This window comes from Falco naumanni, chromosome 12, assembly GCF_017639655.2.
Source record: "Falco naumanni isolate bFalNau1 chromosome 12, bFalNau1.pat, whole genome shotgun sequence".
NCBI classification, from domain to species: Eukaryota; Metazoa; Chordata; class Aves; order Falconiformes; family Falconidae; genus Falco; species Falco naumanni.
In genome coordinates, this window is record NC_054065.1 from 2,067,019 (window position 1) to 2,087,975 (window position 20,957).

The following is a 20,957-nucleotide window of genomic DNA, read 5'->3' on the forward strand; positions in this document are numbered from 1 at the left end:
GCCAGCTGCTGTCTATGTGTATTTCTGTGGGAATAACTTCACCTGTGTCATTTTATCTGTCTTTCTGCTTCTCTGTCATTGCATTACGTTAATTAGTTTATCTAAAATAGACATCCATAAGTACACAGACTTTTGAATATGTAGGTAATTGTTTAACGTTATTCCATTTCCCGTCCTTGGTTGAAGAAGAATTTGCAAAGGCAGAGAACTTCTGTATCAATTTAAAGTAAAGCAGCTCCAGACAGTCTCAGCTTGCTGTGTGCAGAGGAGGAGAGTGGGTGGAGAGGCACAAGGGTAACACACTTCAGCTCCTCAGAGGACCTTTTTCTGATTACCTCAGGCAGCAGCACCAGCAGTACACTGTGGCTGATACCATTGGAAAATAGCTTACATTTGAAGGGAAAAGGGTTCATTTGACTTTAACTTGTTGTCTCTTTAGTCAGTCTCTGAAAGATGCTGAACAGATACTAAATCTGTAATTAATTTTTAATATACCAGGGGTAAGAGGAAATACAGGTTTCAGATTTTTCTGTCCTTAACGTTGTTCTTAGGTGTTATGTTAATTGTGCTGGAAACCACCTTAGATTTCCCTGCTTCTTACGCCCTGCTCACCTTGGTGAACAAGACACAACTATCCTGTCCCATGGAAGGAATGATATTCCAAAGAATACTTGGAGGACAGGTGTAAATATGAAGGGATGTGTCAGTCTGGATGGCGTTTTTTGGTTTGTTTGGGTTTTTTTTTTTTTTCAAAAAACACACAAAAAACCCCTGTCAAACTCTGTTCTGTCAGGCACTTTCTATTTTTCCTTTCTGAGAGGCAAGGGAAGCCTGAAGGCCTACGCAGAGGTTTTCTGGTTTGGCTATGAATCTGGGCATTCTGACTTAAATATTGTTTTTTATGATGCTTCCTAACAGCAGGCTGAAGAGATTTAAAGTACATAGTCCAGACTAAGATTTTTAAAAGCAGCCAAACTTGATCTTTTGAAGCTAAAGTATGTTAAATAGAAGGCAGCAGCCACTTGTACAGCACACAAGGGATTCTAAACCAAAAAACAATGTTCAGCTGCCAGAATGAGAATTTTGGAAGGGAACAAGTTACTCAAGGAATGGAGGAGTTATGACTGACTGCATTTATCCCCAGTAGGGCAGAAAAGATAGCTTTTATGGCCAAGCTGCCTGCCAGTTCTTGATTATGTTGCAATTTACATATTTGTTTACGCTAGAATAAAGGGGATATAGCAAGCATTTGATTTTTCAAGTGTTTTCCTTTCAGAGGCTGTAGATTTAATACATAAAATGGGAGATATTCACAAAACACCAATCCCAGTCTCTCAAAAAGGTAATTATAATCAAAACCTAAATGAAGGAACAAGTAATCATAGCACAGAGCTGTGGTGAAAGCACTTAGGATAGCTTTTGGGTGAAACAGCTAGAGCACCGAGATGGATCATTATGTCAGTGGCATGATCTCTGTGCCTGTGGCTAGAAGGCTGTTTAATTTGATGTTTTAAAAATAAGATTAAATTATAAGATGAGCTAATAGACTATTTCCTATCTTGAAAAAGATGTGAAACACTCAAGAAATAGCATTTGATGCAGTGTTTGAAAGAAAAAGAGATTTCTAATAGTAGAAGGATCTTTGAATTTCCAAATTTTCTTCTCTCTGAAGTCATTATCTAGATTTTTGAAAAATCATCTAGCTGGAGTAGTGGTTTTGATAGAGGAGTTCCTGAGTGACATTGTCACTTGTGAGAGGAAGAAAATTTGATTATGAAAATGGTCTCCTTTTGCCCTGACTTTAAACAGTCACTTAGTATTGGCACCCAGATTTACAGGAGGTTTAGGCAGCGGCAAATCTTTGCGATTTTGGGGGCCCCTTGACCCAGCAGTCTTCTCTAAGAAATAGTCTTACAGGGACATACTGACACAGTAACAGAACAAACCTTTTTAGTATTGACAGGCCAAATATATTCACAGTGACCTTAGAAAGCCATTCAGATGATGAATTGGCAGCTAAAATATCACCATATTTGTAACTTGAAGCATCCAAAAACTAATGTGTTTCTCTTACATCTCGTGCCAGGTGAGACAGCTGCAGGAGGATGCTGCACGCCTTCAGGCTGCCTATGCTGGAGACAAAGCTGATGACATCCAGAAGAGGGAAAACGAGGTCCTAGAAGCGTGGAAGGCACTGCTGGATGCCTGCGAGGGCCGCAGGGTTAGACTGGTGGATACGGGAGACAAATTCCGTTTCTTCAGCATGGTTCGTGATCTCATGCTTTGGATGGAAGACGTTATCCGACAGATAGAAGCCCAAGAAAAGCCCAGGTAATGTGAAGTATCTTGTTCTCCATCAGAAGATAAGGCTGCGGGTCAGCTGAGTGAACGTCTATAAGACTCAGTATCACTGAGCCAGAAATTGAGAGAGAGGCAGTCAGAAGTGAGTGGTGGTGTAGCAGCTTGCTTTTCTGCATCGTTGCCCAGCAGAGGCTGTGCGGGCTACTGAAGTAATTGCAATGTTAAATTGTGTTCAAAGAGATTCTCTCACACACTTGTTTTTATTTGATCTCTGATTCGGACCAGAATGGTGCCTTTCCTACGGAAAGGCTGCTAGCAATCTTGCTTCCTGAACTACAAAGACAATCTAGGAATTAATTTTTTTATCATACAGTTGTGGGTTAGTTTACTAGTTTTGAAATGTAACAACTGTTAGGTCTGGAATATGTGTTTCTGAACCACGGATTGGTCATTGTAGGGATGTTTCATCTGTTGAACTACTAATGAACAATCACCAGGGTATCAAAGCCGAAATCGATGCCCGAAATGACAGCTTTACTACCTGCATTGAGCTCGGCAAGTCTCTTCTGGCAAGAAAACACTACGCATCGGAGGAGGTACTGTGCTTCCTGAACATGTAACAGCTGCAGTGCAGCTGGCCTGTACGTTTTGTTTCAGTTGGAGAAACTTGCATTGTTGAATCTACAGATTAATAAGCTGCGTGTTTATAATGACATGCATGACTTCAGGGACTGTTGGACTTATTTGTTATTGTGGAATTAGTGTGTAATTTAACTCTGTGAATTTGTGCTGGGTAGCAGAGATGGCACCTAAATTTAAAGTATCATTTTTAGTCCAGGAAATGCAAAGAAGCTGTTGCACGCAGTTCTGCAGAGAGAAGGCTCATGGATGGCTGATTGGAAAGGTGACTTCTTTGAACAAGAGGAGAGGTAGCCAGGAGACAACCCGAATTCTGCACAGGGGAACTGGAATGTTACGGAAAGGCCTGCTTAGGGAAAGGGGCAGGAAAAAGTTTCTCTCACTGGGAGTAAATCCAGGCAATGTTAAGAGAAAAATGTATCCAACTGCTTAAGGCCTTGATTTACTTTCTGATTTGTCTAGGCCAGAGGATAGAGGCTTAACCCATGTTTCCTCCTGCCTCCCTTGGTGGAGGGGGAGTAACCAAATGTCATAAGGTACTGTCCCCTCAGGGAGGTGGTATCTTCTGTGCCTGCCTTACACACCCGTGCTGTGGAGTATCCTTGGAGAAACATTTCCTCAGGCACTGGGAGGTCTGCTAGCCAGTGTCCACCCTGAGAATAACAAGGGGCTTATGCTGGCATGCCAGTGTTGTTAGCACAGGTAGCTGCAATCTTTTTGTAAGTCATGAGCAGCACATTTTGCATTATTAGCTAGAAAAGGGCAGAAGATAAAATGCGTGATTGCATCATCTAGATTTGTCCATTATACTCTTTTTTTATCAAATATTCTTGGTGCCATAGTTCTCAACAGATACTGAATGCTTATGCAAATGTGATATTTTAATGCAAATGTTGTATTTATTTATACTTTGACAAGAAAAACAGCTGTTGTATTCATGTTTTAAGTCGCTTTCTGACAATCTAGCACAATGGATTTTGTCAGTGCCTTTTGCTGGTGGTAACAGCTTACACGGTGTGGTCGGGTGAGCCTGCTGTCTGGTGCTTGTGTAACAGTCCTGCATTCTCCTCTTCATCCAGATCAAGGAGAAGCTGCTGCAGCTGACAGAAAAGAGAAAAGAAATGATTGACAAATGGGAAGACAGATGGGAGTGGCTGAGACTGAGTAAGGACATCCTTGGATTTCTTTTGGGCAGAGCCATGTCTAACTTTCTCTTCACTGCATCTTTCTGAGTGTTGACAACTGCAGCTCCTTACTTTTTACTAACAGTGCTTGAAAGTGTTTGTACAGTAATTGCGTTAAGATTCACACCTGTTGATTGTAAAATAATGGAGAATTTGAAACCAGGAAACCTGCACCAAAGGTCTTAGTCTATATGATCAAACTTAGAGCTAGGTGAGATAGATCTACCATATTTTGCAGGTGTCACATTCCAACCGTGAATCTGCAAAGGATGCACTACTGAAAAATAGGGAGATGTAAAGCCCTGCTACCTCACACGTGTAACGTGCCAGTGTTATCTGAGAGGCTAGGGTGCTGATGAGCAGTTTACTGACAAAAGGTGTACTTTTAAGCGTTGCAGTGTTTTGCAAGTTTTATGCCAGCAGCAACCACCCAGTTCTGATACTCCTAACAAGGTGATCCACATCTTGTAAACAGACTGAGGCCTTTGCAGCAGGCAGTTGTCCAGTATCTCAAGACATGTAGTGCAGTGTAGTTGTTTCGTGGGGTTCTGGGCTGCTACATATACATTCTTTGTTTTTTTCTGAGCCTCAGCAGGCTTTAAGAAATACAATAGCATGGGCAGTTGTCCCTCAGTTTGGGTGTTTGTGCCATGTTACTCTTCAAAATTGCTTGATCCTGTTCACAGAAACAGTGGAAGCTTTTTTTCAGCTGTGAAGACAGAAGGAAGGAAACCTGGGACTGTAGCACTGTAGACAAACACAAAGTACAGAAATACTGTTTGCCCCAGGGAACTACAGCCTACAGTCTAGCTGTTCTGTAGGCAGGGCAGTCTGAGGAAGAAAACCAGCAGATAACAGGCTTTCTGCTCTGAAGTTAGCGGAAACAAAAAAGGAAACACTGGACTTGCAAAATGAAATAGTCTGTAGAAGGAGTGAGGGTGAGCTTTAACTTTTTCTTTTTCCCCAAAGCCAAGCCAACAGGATAATTTTCTGTCTTTTAAACGATTAGTGAGCTTAGTTAAGGAAAATACTTAGCCAAATACATTTACTTTTTTGACATTAATGGTGCTGATACCTGTACGTTCTTTGCTCAGTTTTGGAGGTACACCAGTTTTCAAGAGATGCAAGTGTGGCTGAGGCCTGGCTGCTGGGACAGGAACCCTACCTGTCTAGTCGTGAAATAGGTCAAAGTGTTGATGAAGTGGAAAAATTAATTAAGCGGCATGAAGCATTTGAAAAATCTGCAGCTACTTGGGATGAGAGATTTGCAGCACTGGAAAGACTGACCACGGTGAGTGCTATGGGCGAGAATAACCTGTTTTGGCTTCGTTCTCCTTCATATTGGTGCCAGCTGATTGTTCGGAATAACGCCCAGCATCACCAGCCTAATCTCCATTTGTTGACCAACCTTAGCCAATCACCCAGAGCCTGAAGTTTCATGTTCCCAACAATACTAAAACCCTCTCTGGTTAGTTTGAACTCAACAATCTGCAAGGAAAAAGCTTAAATGGTAAATGACCTCGGTAGTCAGCAAGAGCTGTCCGTGCCCAGGAGTGATGGTGACCCAGAAGCCAATGCAGGAGCAGAGCAGTTTGCTCCAGCCCTCTGCCATACGGGTTGTGCTGCTAAAAGGGAAGGGGGATTCTGAGTGGAGAAGACACAGATCCATACACTTGAAATTACTTTTGGTTAAAAGATGACAGTGCGAGGAGACAGTGGTGAGGAGGGGGATTCAACAAAAATGTTTGTTGTGTTTTGACTGCTGCAGTACAAGGCTCTATTGTCCCCTAGAAAGACATAATAAGCAGAAGAAAAAAAAAGCCCCCAAAAATTTTGAGCACAGCTGCCATGTCAGTAATTAATGTTTGGAGAGCATGTTACCATCTTTGGAGAATAATTTTACTTTAGACATTAAAATTGAAGTGGCTTGATTTTTCACACGCACTGAGTGTCACAGCTGCAGACAAAATGAATTTGGTGCTTCTCAGCATCCGCAAAAATCAGGCTGGTTTTATTTAGGTGGTTAATTTCAGGGATTTAGATGTGGAGCACTATTTCTATGTGTGGCAAGCAGACAAGAGGATGTCACTTTTCAATATTCTAATAGCTTGGGCTGCTTTCTTGTTTGTGTTTTTTGTTCTAATAGGATGAATTAGAAAAGAAACTTGGACAGTGGTGAGCTGCTGCCCGGGCACTCCACTTGATGTTAAAGGGTCTGATACTGTATGTCTTTACTGACAAATTCAGTGCAACAAACTTTGTGTGATTTTTTAAAGACTGATGCCTTCAAGTTTTATTCCAATTAGCTTTAATTTCCATAATGTTTCAGAAAAATGTACAGAGTAACTTCTAGTTCTAGAAATGCTCCTGCAAAATGTGCAGTGCTTTTAAATGCACAAAAATATTGCATTTCTCAGTTGGAACTTCTGGAAGTACGTCGACAGCAAGAGGAGGAGGAGAGGAAGAGACAGCCGCCCACTCCAGAGCCCAGCCCAAAGGTTGCAGAGGATGCAGACTCCCAGCAGCAATGGTAAGCCCAGGATGCGGGAAGCTGAGCTGCGTGCTTCGTGTGGTTTCTTCAGACAGAATTCTTGGGCTGAAGAATTACTGTAAAGGGAGAGCCTGGAGCTTGTACGGTTTTGTAATGTGACCCTTTCTAGAAGACTTGTTGGTTTACGGGGGCAGGACCTTTTCCAGACACCTGAATTCACTCCCAGGTTGAATGTTCCAATTATTCATCACGATGCAGTGTTAAAACTGCTGAAGTGTACCTGGCCCTAAAGTAAGAATGCTGGTTTTACACCCCCTATGTTATGAATTAAGATTTCTGAACAGTCATGGCTTTTTTCTTTGATGAGCATCAGTTACAGGTAGAATTCAAGCCGTGTCCATGGAACACTAACATTTATAAAACTACTTATGTGATAGGAGTAGGCTTATTTGTAAGGTAACTGTCAGAAAAGTCTGGGTTGATCTCATGTAACATTGGGGTTATTCAGCTGGGCCTGAGGATTTTAGCAATTTGCTTGAATTTCTGAGGTGTGCGGTGTTCAGTCAAAAGATCTCATTTTGGTGAAAAAGCTGGGTGACTTTCAGGAACTTAATACAATTTCTCTTCTTTTTCTTCTCTCCCAACAGGGATGGGACAAAAGGAGAACAGGTTTCCCAAAATGGTTTGCCATCAGACCAGGAATCTCCACGGGTTAGTTACCGCTCCCAAACCTACCAAAACTACAAAAACTTTATTAGCAGACGGACAGCCAATGACCGGTCGTGGTCTGGACTGTGACATACAGAATCATTTGCAGCAAAAGACACCTTTTTTCAGTATGGTTTACTGGTACTGGTTTAATCTTTTGGCTTCAGATTTCCCTGCTGCTTTTCTCTTCCTTCCCATCAGTTGACTTTTATTTAATTAGCAGCCCCTTGGAGATATATTTGCTTCACTTTAATCCTTGTTTATTTGAATCTCCCCACTGACACTCAGTTCCTTTAAGGTGACACATTTATTTCATGTTATTTACTGTGAGTTTTTCATGTCGCTAATAGTATTAAGATTTTCCAGCTAAATCGTCCTTTATATGAGTAATTGAGATTTAATGAGATTACATCATAATGAAGAAGAGAACTAGAATCTGACAGGTATGACGCATCGAGTTATACTAACAGGTTTCAGCACGGCAACATTATTAAATCAGCTGCATTAGCAAGCGAGTTATTTACAAGGCCAAAGATAATACATGCAAGTGAGCTCAGCAGTAAAGGCTGGGAGGGAGGGGAGAGTTGTAACTATCAACAAATAAAAGCCTTAAGGTTAGTTGTGTAACATTCCATGCAGAATGGACTCATTGACTGCAGATAAAAATAAACGTGAAATAAAACATTAAAAACTAGTATCTAGATTTATCTTGGTATTTAGTCCTCATGAAGAGTTGTGATCTTGCTGAACAGCTATTCTGGGGGCCCCGTTTTGCCTTGGTCCTGTCTAATTCACCCTACAGCAATTTGATTTATGATATCAGAGAGACAGTGGTAGAAATGAGAGCAGGGTGCGGACCCTTATGGAGAGACTGTGATACTTTTCTTTAAAAACTAAATAAAATACATTGGTCTAAGATCCCAGCTCTTTATTTTTTATAGATGGAGGCTGAATGGGCCATGCCTTACTCATTCCTTCTTGACAGGGGATGTCCCAGTGGAGTCAGGATGCATGCCAATAATCCTAATGTGCAGCCATAAAAATACCAGTAAATATGTATATACAGTTAACGCCACACAGTAGCTGAAAACTGCCTTACCTCTCCATAACCTTCCTGCAAAGCCTACTCGTTTCAATTAATGCTTTCAGTGGTGAGAAAAATGATACTTCTTTTTCTTACGATTTTGAACCTCACTCTCTGAGGTGATACTAAGTGCAGGAAGGGCTCCGGGTGGGCTTAGAGTGGTGGAGATTCGAGCTCTTACCCATACTGCAGAGGAAACACCGGCCTCAGTCTAGGGCTCGGGGAGGAAATGCCTTTCAGCATAAGCTTTACCTTTCAAAAAGCCCATCCCAGTAACTTTTGGGTCTGCACACAGACTCTGTCAATGCTGCAGGATGCTAAGCAGTTCTGCCCTTTTCCTTCTTTAATTTAAAGCCTTTTGGCTCATCTGTAATTTTAAGTTGTGAAGTGAGCTGTCTATTGTACATTCTAATGTTTATGGAATTACATATAGTTGTGGCAAGGAACGTGAGGTGGCCTGCAAGCACATCCCAGATCATCATCATCATCATCTTGTTGGTTACCACAGCCTTATACGTCACCCATGTGCTGCTTTTTTTTTTTTTTTTTTAATACAATGATACATAAAGCATTTCCATGTTAATCTTCGCCATCTGCGCTTCAGTCTTTCACGAGACCTTTTTAGCTCGGTTCATTGAATCTTGTGTTGCAATACATCAGATGTGCACAGCTGTGTTATTTCTGATTTGAGGTGCAAGATATGCTGCTGTTGATCAGAATTTCGACTTCTGACAACTAGCTGAGCGGTGCAGCTGAATTGTTCTGTATTGGCTGAGCTTGCAAAGTGAGAAAGGTGATTGAAAGGATGTGCTTCAGTAATTGTACTGCTGCTGTAACTTGTCTTTCCACTTCATGATGCATGTGTTGTTTTTTTTTCTTTTGTCAGGATAACAACATATAGCTTCTTAATGCCTTTAAAAGTTACAAATTTATGCAAATGATCTGGTGACTACCTACACCAGTGCTGGCTCTCTGTGCCTGTAAGAGTATGACAGTTCTCAGAGCAGTATAGCTGTAGCTTCAGACTCCACCATCTGGGAAGCCTTTAGATGTGTTCTGGCTAAAAAGTAGTATGTAAAAGCATTTAATATAGGTGCACTTTTTTACTTGTATCAGTACACTTTCATATAAAAATTACACTTCTATGATGAAGAAAAATGAATTAAGTTATTGATTAAGGTCATCATTTCAGGCACAAGAAGTGTAAGATTTCACCTATTTATTACAGCCTATGGTACTGGCTTAAAACATTGAAGTGGTACTTATGCCAGAGCAATATATGGGCTGTCATCTCTTTGCATCCAAAAAAGGCAAATAGATCTCTGTTATTCAAGCTGTGGTGCAGAGTCTTAAGTTGGTGAACTGAATATAAAGTTGCTTCATGCACTACGAGAATAGAAGGGATGTCTCCAGTCATTGTCACCAGCTGTCTTGTTGCATGTTACAGTCCTGATTTAAGTATCTCAAGAGTAGTCTTTAGCCACTAAAGCACTTGCAACTAACCTCTCAGTCACGATTAAGAAAACTGAATTCATGTACGTGAGAACTGTTTTGTTGTAACAGTACAGTTTGCTATTAATGTTTGTCCTCCGTTGCGTTGTCTCTGCATGCCCGATGCATGTTTCCATTAAAGTTTGTTTAGCTCCTGTTTTTTCTCTATTTTCATGACACATTCTTCGCATAGCTTTTGATGACTCAGATTCATTTTGCTTGTTTTCTGTTAATTGTAGATAACACATGAAAAGGAAATAAAACCTGAAAGAGCATCAGAAAGGCTTTTCGTAGCCCTTTTACAATCAGTAGAGTTGAGTTTTAAGTAGAAGTTACAGGTCTGATTGTGTGATTAAAGTTGGCAGTTATCTTTTAGAAACACAGGGTTGCAAATTGCAGCACTGAATTACGAGTTATTTCCCATAAAAGCACGTTTAGAAGCTGTGCAGTGGCAGCTGTTTTGAAACTGGCCTGTTTTGCTTCAGGTTAGTGGTTATAGGTACCCCAAAACCAGTAATTTCACATCTTTCCGGTATCACTACAGAAAACATGCTACTTTCAGCATCGGTTTAGGTGACAGGTAGTTCTGGGCCGTTTATGGAAGTTGTTGAGATAAGGTACGGAGGTCTCCGTAACTCCTGGTTGCTGGTCACAAAGGCTTCATGTGGCTTAGACAGGGATCCAGCCGCTGAGAAGCAGAGTTGGCGGTTCAGGCACTGTCTCTGGTCAGAAAGATTTGCCAAGGGCTCTCCTGTTCCTTGAACGCTGTCTGTTGGCCATTGGTGATCAGCAGTGGCGGTGGTTGGTTAATTGAGCTTTCTTTGGTGAATCACTGGTTATTTCATTACCTGTGTTATAGTAGCTGTGCTGGCAGTGTTTGGATAATCTTCGGCCTCATCTATTTATTTACCCTCTCCCCCTTTAATGCAACATTTTTGTTCTGTTTTGAGATTTGGATACAAATAGTGAGGTTTGATGGCTTAGATTTATCCTAATTGTGAAGAAGCAGCGTCATTGATTTTTACTTCCACTGGATAACAGTGCAGCGTAGATGTTTTCTCTTGCAGACTAGGCTGTAAGGCTACATGTCTTTAGGGACAGAGTGAAAAAACAACTGAATTGGAATGTGAGCTGTGATTCTTTCCCTGTTTTAGTGGTGTAGTGTCTGTACTCTGGAGATTTAGATTGCTTAAAGGCAGTTAACCAATCCTTCCCATATTCATAGCAAGTCGACACTTAGATCCTCCTAGGTCAATGTGTGAGGTACAAAGGTGTGAGGTACAATAACGTATACTTGGCAGGTATAAGAAGTTCTAGCAAATGGTGGCAAAATTTAGTTTGTTGCATAATAATTCGGCTGCTTTTGAATTGTCCAGGCCATGTGCAGAAGTGGGAATGTCTAATTATCGTGCCATTCACAAATACCTGCTTGTCTGCATAAAACCAGTCCAGAACGTTTGTAATCTACTAGAGCATTAGCAGCACTAAGCTTTAGTAACTTGCTAATAATAATAATACTACACACTGGTTGTGTAACTCCTGAGCTGCTACCAACGGCTCTACATGTCAAAGTAATGGTACAAGAAAAAAACACACCAAAACTGGGACCAAGCTGCATTTCAAAAGCTTATAGCCATTAGGATTCCAATTTAAATGATTTTTGGATGAATGGCTCCTGAAGACGTCGACAGCTTGACCAGTCAGAGCTGCTGGAAACATGGCTGCTCTCTAGGCTATCTCGATCACAGTGCGACAGGCAACGCGATCAACAAAGCAAGTGATGGGCAAGGCCTTGGTTCTGTCTTTGTTTGGGGGTAAATAGCTGTGTGATGTTGTGTGACTGTGGTGGTTTTCAGTTCCTTTAACAAAAATCCAATCCACCTAATAACGCAAGTCTGAAAAAGACCTTGATGAATTGACACGTGACCTCATTTCCCTTGTCTTTAAGATCCAATATCCTAACTGGGATGGTGGAGATGAAATGCATGGTGTAATCTTTTCTAATTTCTGCATGTTTTGATTTTGTTGTGTCACTAGGGGAATGGGGAAAGCGGGAAAGGAGCTTTTACAGAAACAATAAATTGCACACATTTTTGTAAATGCTCCTGGGCAATTTTGACATATTTTTCTGCTGACTCACAGTTAATATCTTTTATGGACTTGTAATACCCCAGTAATGCCATAAATGTATTTAAGGTGGCTGATGTGTATAACTTCTACTGTTCCTCTAGGTTTGCAGAAAGTGTGATTGTTACTGTTCCAAACATTTGAGTACTTGGCAACGGAACTGAATGCTCTCATTTTAGGAATAACGATATATAAAAGAATATGAATTGACCAGCAGAGCAAAGCACAGTAAAATTCACACTGATGTTTAGCTGCTCTTATTTTCCTGTCTCTCCACCTATAAAATGGGTACTAATCCATTCATACCTTCTAATTTCCTTGGCCTTCTGTGTCTCCATGGAGTGTGAGAAAGAACTTACTGGCCTGTGTCATTCTCCAGGCAAAGTTTATACACAGCCACATTGTGCAGGGAAACAGATTAACTGCGAGATAACTCAGTGGTGTGAGGCTTCTAGATGAACATTTTTTCCACTGTTCCTAGGTGGCAGAAACCGCAGAAACAAACGAAATGGTCAATGGAGCTGCAGAGCAGAGGACAAGTTCGAAAGAGTCTAGTCCTGTTCCTTCTCCAACGGCAGACCGCAAAGCCAAGACGGCCATCCAGGCCCAGACTGCTGCTACCCTACCAGCCAAAACACAGGAGATTCCTTCAGCTCAGATGGAGGGCTTCTTACATCGCAAACATGAGTGGGAGACGCACAGCAAGAAAGCCTCGAGCAGGTAGAGTGCTCGGTGCATAATGCAGATAACGGCGTCCGAACTCACCAGGACATAAGACAGTAAATGTTAGCCCTGCTGCTGTTGTCTTCTCACAGCTCCTAAAGACCTTTCAGGCTTATGCTCCTGTTGTTGTAGGAAGTGCATATGCACGACTGAACAGTATATTTGATGAAGTTGCAATCTAAAGATGCGTGGTAGAAAATGCAGCGCTACCCATATTTGGAGGGTGGAAAACTGAGGGGTAAAGATGCCATGAGTTTCCCACTTCGCATGATGAATCTGTGGCAGTAGTGGGATTTGATTCCAGATCTCTCAAGTTGTATGTTACTACAAGAAAAGAAAACCACGTAGGTGTGAGAATAGAAATGTGCATATTCTTCTGACATTTTCTGTTTGCACATTAGCACTTCCCACCTACTCTCTAATCTGTTCAGAAGAGAAATGCAGGTGAAGATGATTTGTGTGCCATAGCTGATTCCATTCCTAAGGACCCAGTCCTGCGGTTCTCAAACAGGCAAAATTCTGAGATTCCTGTCTGCACTGGAAAAGCAGACTGGGGTCCTTTGTGACCCAAGAGAGCTCTGCGAAGCAGATTTATGTCTTGTCTGACAAGGAAAATGTTGACTAGCAAGCCAGTGAGCTCCACCAACATCCCAAGGGTTTGGTAGGAACTGACATACTCGGCAGAGCTGAGTGTAGGTCGCAAATGAGTACAGTACTACCATGATTATTTTTTTTGAGCTAGGGTTGTTGACACCAGAGGACTACTCGGAAGTAGTGACAGCCACCAATACTAATATCTAGGGACTCCTTATTTCCAGTAATCATTGACTTTTGTAGCTGTATTGGAGAATGAGGCTGATAATGCCAGTAAGACTACTTGTAACAATCAAGGATTTCACATCTGATCCATTCGATAGTTTGCAGCACAATGAGAATTCCTTATACAATAAGGCACCGTCATTAAAAGGTCAATCATTTTCTCTCCCACGTATGCAAACTGCCTAGTCTGCCAAGCAGTCCTCCCACTGTTAGGATATGCTTGTGTGCTATTGCGGAGCGCTGGAAATCTCTGTTCCATTTGGCTCACAGTCAGTGCTTTTGTCTTGAAGTTGTGCTTTTATGTGAGAATTCACTGTCTGCAGCTTACAGGACAGTGTAGGATGTATTCACATCCTCAAACTGAATGAGCCTCCACTTCTTATAGAAATAATCGTTTGGATTCTCCAGTTCTGCAAGTAAGAGTATTAGATTGATAAATATTTCTGTTGTTTTCTGTGTCTTGAAGATCATGGCATAATGTGTACTGTGTCATAAACAACCAAGAGATGGGCTTCTACAAGGATTCGAAAGCTGCTGCTTCTGGCATCCCCTACCACAACGAGATTCCTGTCAGCTTGAAAGAAGCAGTCTGTGAAATAGCGGTCGATTATAAAAAGAAAAAGCATGTGTTCAAGCTAAGGTAAACCTGTTGAAACATTTTGCCATCCGTAAAAGCTCTGGTGGGTATGTTCACTGTGTGAATTCAAGGGAGGACCCAGCCTAAGAACTGATCATGAATATTAACTGCAGCATCTATTTTTCTGAACAAGCTCTTCCCAACACCGAAACGTGGTAGATTTATCAAAGGTAGCAAGCACAAAACAGGTTTGAAATAATCAGTGCACTTTATTTATGGCTGGGACAAGACTAGACATGTATGCCTAAAGCTAGGAGCCTGCATTTAAAAATGTTGGGTTTTCAGCTGCTCCTTCTGGAAGTAATTGAAAAGAGCTGAATGCTCGTGGTTCTGCTCTTTTCAAAATCAAGCCCATTGTTTAATTTTTCAGTATGAATGTAGGAGACTGCTGAAGACATGTATCACGTTTTCAGGTCTAGAGCTTAGTTACAGACCATTTAATTTTGAAATATGTGAAGTCCTTTGTGTTCAGAGGTTAAAAAAAAAAAGGCTTTTTGTTCCAAAATTCTGCGTGTGTTTTACCAATCAATCGTTTAGTGCCAACATTTAAAATTTTTTTTCTATTACACAGCTACTAAATAATTCTGCCAAAGGAGGCTCACTTCATGAACTGATCCGTTCGTGTATTCCAAGATAGAGATTGGGGAGCAGGGGGAGGGTGTAGTTTTATATTGATAGAGGAATCCTCTAGAGATGGTAGAATCCATATCTGGGAAAATTTGCTTTATAGCAAATATATAGGGAAATATATAGCAAATATTTAGGGAAATTAAGCTTTCTTGAAGGACAGGCCTGCAGCTATATGATTCATCCTTTATACTATTTTAAACATCTCTGAATTGATAACGTAAAGATATGCTGTTCCAAATACAAAGTTAAGCAGAAAAATCAATTGCCTTTCTTTTCACGGTACCTTGTCACCTGCATCAGGCCTCTCGGGTAATGGCATGGAGCATATTTTCTTTACTCATTCTTATTAGGAGAGTCCTCAGAGAGTTCACCAGCTTGTCATGGCAAATCTCTCTCTCCCAGCTGAGAGAGGGTACGTTGTGGAACATCTGAGAGGTTCACTTCTGCAATGACTAAGGTCTTCACAGACCTCGTGTGCAGGCACATCTCTCACAGAAATGTCTAGTTGTGATCGCTGGAGAGTACGCTGGAAAAATTTTTCTTAATTTTTTTAAAGAAGAAAGGAAGGAAATATATTTTTCTTAGTATCTGTCTGTGCTGGTATTTTACCATTTAATACTTAGTTTCATTTTGTAAAAAGATTATTTTAAAATTATTTCTTTTGTGGGGAAAGATCAGGAAGCCTGCAACACTGCTCCCACTGACCCTGCCTCCTGTGTTGTTCAGTCTTTTTTTTTTAGTTAATATATATCTTCACATACATTGTTAAATGTATCCCAGTTAAACCATCTGAGTCAAATCAGCACAGAAGGAAAAGAGAAAGGAGACTGTGGCATTCAGTGTGAGGAGGCAGCTATTCATAGATAATACACAGTGTAGTTTCTTAGAGTCACTACCACAGTAGTTATGACAGCAGAGCAGCTGCAGAATTTTGCTAGGTTTCCACAAAAGCTGTGAAAACTGGGTGTTGCCTGTGGCTTTTGTCTTTTTGAAGTATTTCATAAAGTTTTACACTGTCTTTTGCAAAAAACCCAAAAGATCTGCCTGGAAGAGCAAGTACTGGAACAGCAATCGTCAGCTGCTGAAGATCGCAGCCTCTGCAGTGCCTCCTGACATACTGGAACACATCCACTGTCATAAGCGTGTCTGGAGACCCGAACATGTGGGGTGTGTGGCTGTGTCTGCCTGAGTGCAAGATACCAAACCACGAGTTGTTGGGGTGTATTGGTGCACGTGTGGATGTTACTGACTGTCCCGTGCAGTCCCGTGCGCCTCGGTCCGATTACGTACCATAGCTAAACAAGGAGGAGTTGATGCAGTGTGACTACTGCTAAACTAAATTCGTGATGGTTGTTTTTCTTTACAGACTGACTGATGGCAACGAATACCTCTTCCAAGCCAAAGACGATGTAAGTTTGTTTTTCATATTGTTTATTACAGATGTGGTATCTGATCTTTGGTACAGCAGGAAAAAAATAGCTGCTAAGAGCTCAGGGGTGCGCTTTGATTTCCTGGTCTTTAGTCTTGTGCATACGTGTGCATAATGCGTAGATTCAGCAGCTCCCACTGGCACCACCTGGGCAGCTGGGCTTTTCAGGTGCGGCTTCTAGTGGATGCCTTCTGCTGGTGCGTAACCAGAGGAGTGCCAGATGATGAGTTAGGACGGTGTTTCCTTTCATTTCCCACTTCTGTCTGTTCCCCTTCCACAATGTTGAGTGAATTAGAGAGGGCGCGTGACACGCAGATTGTAACAGCTTTCTGCCTTTGGTGCTTCTTGAAGGAGGAGATGAACACGTGGATTCAGGCCATCACATCAGCTATCTCTTCTGATAAAATCGAAGTGTCCCCGACCACCCAGAGCACTCCAGCCTCCAGCCGTGCCCAGACCCTGCCCGCCAGCGTCACAATAACCAGCGAGTCCAGCCCTGGCAAGCGGGAGAAGGACAAAGAGAAAGACAAAGAGAAAAGATTCAGCCTTTTTGGTAAAAAGAAGTGAACTCCATCTCCACACACTGCACTTCTCTGACCGTTCCAGTGGAATTCCAGCATGCGAGCTCAGAACCAATACGTTACTCTCTGTGCCTCATGTTCCTCAATGTGATTGACATTTTTTTATTTATAGAGCGTTTTAAAATAAAAAGCCAACAAAAAAGAATCTAAAGTTACAAATGTATGAGGTGCATTGGGCAGCTTCTGTAGGAGAGGGAGGACCAGGTTTTGGGGGTTTGTTTTTGTTTTTGTTTTTTTTTTTAAATGAAGTTAATGTAGATTAGATCTTAATATTTAAACTGTTCCTCAATTTTGTGAGGCTGTCTTGGAAAATAACCCACTCCTAGTGCTATTGGTATGCAAGGCAGCGGTGCTTTCGAATCTACTGTGCACATCAAAAAACAATGTACAAATTTTCAAAAACGTTTACTTCCATTTAAGGTTGTTATGCTGAGTCTTGACTAGTAGAACCTCCCATTACAATTCTAACATTTATTAAAATGATAGTGTATTATCTTTGCTGTAACAGAGTGCAGGTATGCATTGACTTACAGACAAACCAGTTATATCCTGGCATTGGTTATTAACACAACCTGAAGCTTTTCTGCATCAAGTACGACAGATAAGAATGTTGGTGTACAAGGTGGATTAGCAGACTGATACAGTTTTAAATAATCTGTAATTTCAAATTTTTTTTTTTGCTGAAATACATTATATTGTATGTTTCAGATAATTCTAGTACAAAGTATAATAAGACTAGATGTATAATAAACCCTTTAAAATCATGGATAAGTGTAAAAGTGGAACTGAAGCATTTACTGGAAAAGTAATGTTACTCAAATGGTTACTTGCTTGTCAGCTGCAGCACTGTGTGTTATAATTTTGCTACATTACCTTGCTCTTTGATACATAGTGTGCATTTCTCTGTCACTGTAACTATTGTAATGAAAAATTTCCATCTTACTGCACAATCAAAAATTACATTTAATAGGAATGAACTTTCAATGACTGGGCCTGTAGTCAAGAGTAGTACTGGAACTGGCTTTCAGTTGTATCGAACTGTACCTCTAGACTTTTACCCTATCTGTTAAATATATGCTATGTCATTAAATGCTTTTAAAACTAAATATGCTGGTTAAGTTTCTTATTTCATTTCTGATGATGTTAAACCCTGATTTTGAAAGAGGATCAAAAATAAAGTTATTTTAAAATGTCACCTCTCCTGTGCGCTGAAACTAATGTCTTCAAACGTAATTCCACTTTTTTGTGAAAAAGTTCATGCTGAAATAGTTTTCTCTCTTCCTGCTGTTCTTAGCTTTCCTTTTCCCTTCACTCCCCACTTGCCCTTGCTTTCGTCCTGCCCCCCCAAATTAAGTGCCAAAGAATAGAGAGGGAAGGAATTAAATCAGTTATTTGGTCAAATATTTTGACATAGATATTTTTTGTTTGAAATAAATCCAGCAGGATCAATGGGACTAAGCCATAAGCTAAGGCAATTGAACAACTTACCTGAACATCGTCTCCGCTGGAAGTAAATATCAGTGCACTAGTTTGCAGCAAAATAACATTATTTTGAGTAAGCGTAGTTCTCCAACTTTTTACCTGCCTTTTGCTCAAGTGCTTAAGTCCTCAGTAAATCAGGCAGTAGTTGAACGCTGTGATTTACCGAGGTCTTGTTGTGCTGCCCAGTTTAATTTTACTGGGGTTTGTAATGTCAATTCTTTAAAAAACATACCTCTCTTAAGGTACAGCCTCAGTTGCACTTCTGTGTTGACATACATTTAATGCAGCTAAGGGGATTCCAAAGCTCACTATTTCCTTGACCTTGTCAACATTTCAAACACTAGCATCTTCTCTGAATTTTCTTTAGCTTTGAATGCCTTCTAGGGAGCTATCTGAAAGGAACAGAGGAGTAGCTCCATTCCTGCCCTAATACCTGTTAGAAGTTTTAAAATCAATTGAAGTGTGAGGAACCTGGGTTTTAATTTTTTGTGATTATTAAAACACACTCAAGTATAATTTTAGATGGAAAGCAGATAAACTGCCAACTAATGTGTTTCCAAGTGACACTTTCCTAAACATGTGACCAATGCGGTGTCTTAATTCTTTTCATGGAGTGTACTGTGTTTTCTGGGTGGTTCTTGTTTTCCAAAGTTTTTGGTTATTAAGCAGTGGAATATTCGTGCACATGAGTCTTTACTTCTGTAATATTGTATTGTTACAGTCTAATTATTAGTAAAATGTAGGATAACACCACTAGTCTTGTGAATGTGAAATTTAATACAAGATAAAAAGCTGAGGTTTAACATTAGAAGAGAATATGAAACGTTCTTCTTTAGCTGATTAAAGTACACAAAAATGTTGATGCCTTACCAGATTTGTCACGTCATTTAAGCTATTATGATGAGTAGTTTAACAGATTGATCTTGGTTACCTGTTCTGTTTAACTGTGTAGTGTCTTGGTTGAACATGCCTTCAGAGTTGCTTTTCTTGTTTGTCTTGCCTCTTGCTGCAAGTTGTTCCTGAAAACTATTTGAATAAAAATCCTTTCTGCTTAGGAACTGATTTCAAGTTGCTGAGGAACACGAGTGGATTCTAGTAAGCCTTGCCTGTTTTCCCTTTTGGACCGTAAGGGCGCAGTTTCCGTGCAGAGGGAGTTGGTGGGTCAGGAAGAGCCTCGTCAGACAAAGCCAGGTCAGACAAGTCAGGTCAGTGTGCACAGCCAGTCCTGGCTGCTCTGCTTCGGAAGGGAGAAGGACGGCTGATGGACGGTGTGGGCGTGTGGAAGCGGGACTGGAATCGGAGCGGGCGTCACTGCCACCCGAGTTAAGTGTTGCAGAGGTGGCTGTATGACTTTCTGAATGGCACCGCTAACCATGGTTGGAGCCCCTGATAGATGAAATGTTCTATTCCTCCTGACTGCTGTGCTGAAGAATGAGGATTTAGAGCATAGTTTAGCACTCTACTGCAGTTTCCTTCGTTAGTTGTTCTTTTAAGCTAACCCATATTTAAGTTGTTTGTATTTCCTTGGGAAATACGTTGCAAAAGTAATACAGAAGTTGAACCCTAAAATTTTCAAAGAAAATTCATTAAGACCAACCACTTCTCAGCTACATGGCTGTCATTATTAAGAAGAAGAGGAGTCATCCTCTAGTCAGGTCAGTCTGCCTTTTTTTCCTCTTGATGGGAGCCTCACATTGCATCTAAGTTGAGAGACTATCAGAGAGCAGCACCTGAAGGGTCCTTTCCAGGTCCTGACAAATGAAATGCAACGAGAGGGGGAAAAAAACCCCAAAACTCATTAGCCATAGGAATTAAGCATGTGTTGGGTGGGAGGGTTTTCTTCTAGACTGATGCAAATTGTTAATCCATCTGTCCTGCATAGAGAATATGTTCTGTTGTAGGGTTGTACTCTGCACAAGGAAGATTAATGGTAAAGGAAAAGAAACATACAATTAATCTCTGTTCTTGTGGAATACTGTATTAGATGGTGCTTCACTTCACAGTGTTCTCTTTTTTGAGTTCACTGAGAATGGACTTTAAATGTGGAGGGTCTCTAAGAATATACTTTTGTCATAAATAACTTGCAGGTATGATAGAGTTTTGGGTTTTTTGGTGTTTTTTTTTCCCTACCTTAACTAATCACAGGTGGCTGAATAAATAAAGAAGCTTAAATTAACAATGAGTTGAAACAAACATTAGTCAGTTCCATTAAAAAAAACCCGAACTGTTCAGAAAATCAGGTTGTGCTAAATGACTGACTTAGCATTAAGAATTAAATTACTGAAAAAAGCAGAATTCAGCTTTCTAGCACTACAGCTCTACCTGTGGACTGAGCAATCAAGGCCACCTGACAACAGGAGGAGCGGGAGCTCTCGGCCTGCAGAAGTGAAGAAGGATTCAGCTTGCTTTTTGATGTCCTGGTATTGAGAAGATATGTTTTGAGGTCAAGCAGAACAAAATTCAGGTAAGAAAGCACTGTGTTCTCAATCCATTGGGATCTGAGTTGTCCCGCTGGCTACGGGTGTGCAGGGCCTATTGAGGAGACCGTATTCCACGCTTGAGACTCTTTATTTCCTTCCTTACTACTGATTGTGATTTATCCCCTGTTCTCCAGGGCTTGTTTTCTCTAGG

The 20,957-nt window shown here is 40.9% G+C and overlaps 1 protein-coding gene across 7 annotated transcripts in view; it reads left to right on the forward strand.

Annotated features, from left to right (window-relative positions):
* SPTBN1 (spectrin beta, non-erythrocytic 1) overlaps positions 1–17,950 on the forward strand; it is a 135,930-nt gene extending 117,980 nt beyond the window's left edge. For 5 of the 7 annotated variants that reach the window (XM_040612403.1, XM_040612402.1, XM_040612404.1 and 2 more), the window contains 10 exons: positions 2,087–2,331; positions 2,759–2,897; positions 4,020–4,104; positions 5,219–5,415; positions 6,542–6,654; positions 7,260–7,326; positions 12,507–12,745; positions 14,034–14,207; positions 16,201–16,243; positions 16,615–17,950. In XM_040612403.1, coding sequence (XP_040468337.1) covers positions 2,087–2,331; positions 2,759–2,897; positions 4,020–4,104; positions 5,219–5,415; positions 6,542–6,654; positions 7,260–7,326; positions 12,507–12,745; positions 14,034–14,207; positions 16,201–16,243; positions 16,615–16,830 — 1,518 coding nt within the window. In that variant the 3' untranslated portion in view covers positions 16,831–17,950. Of the gene's footprint in view, positions 1–2,086; positions 2,332–2,758; positions 2,898–4,019; positions 4,105–5,218; positions 5,416–6,541; positions 6,655–7,259; positions 11,770–12,506; positions 12,746–14,033; positions 14,208–16,200; positions 16,244–16,614 lie in introns of those variants that run through there. The other 2 variants (XM_040612405.1, XM_040612408.1) reach the window with 2 other exon arrangements.
* The last annotated feature ends 3,007 nt before the right edge of the window (positions 17,951–20,957 follow it).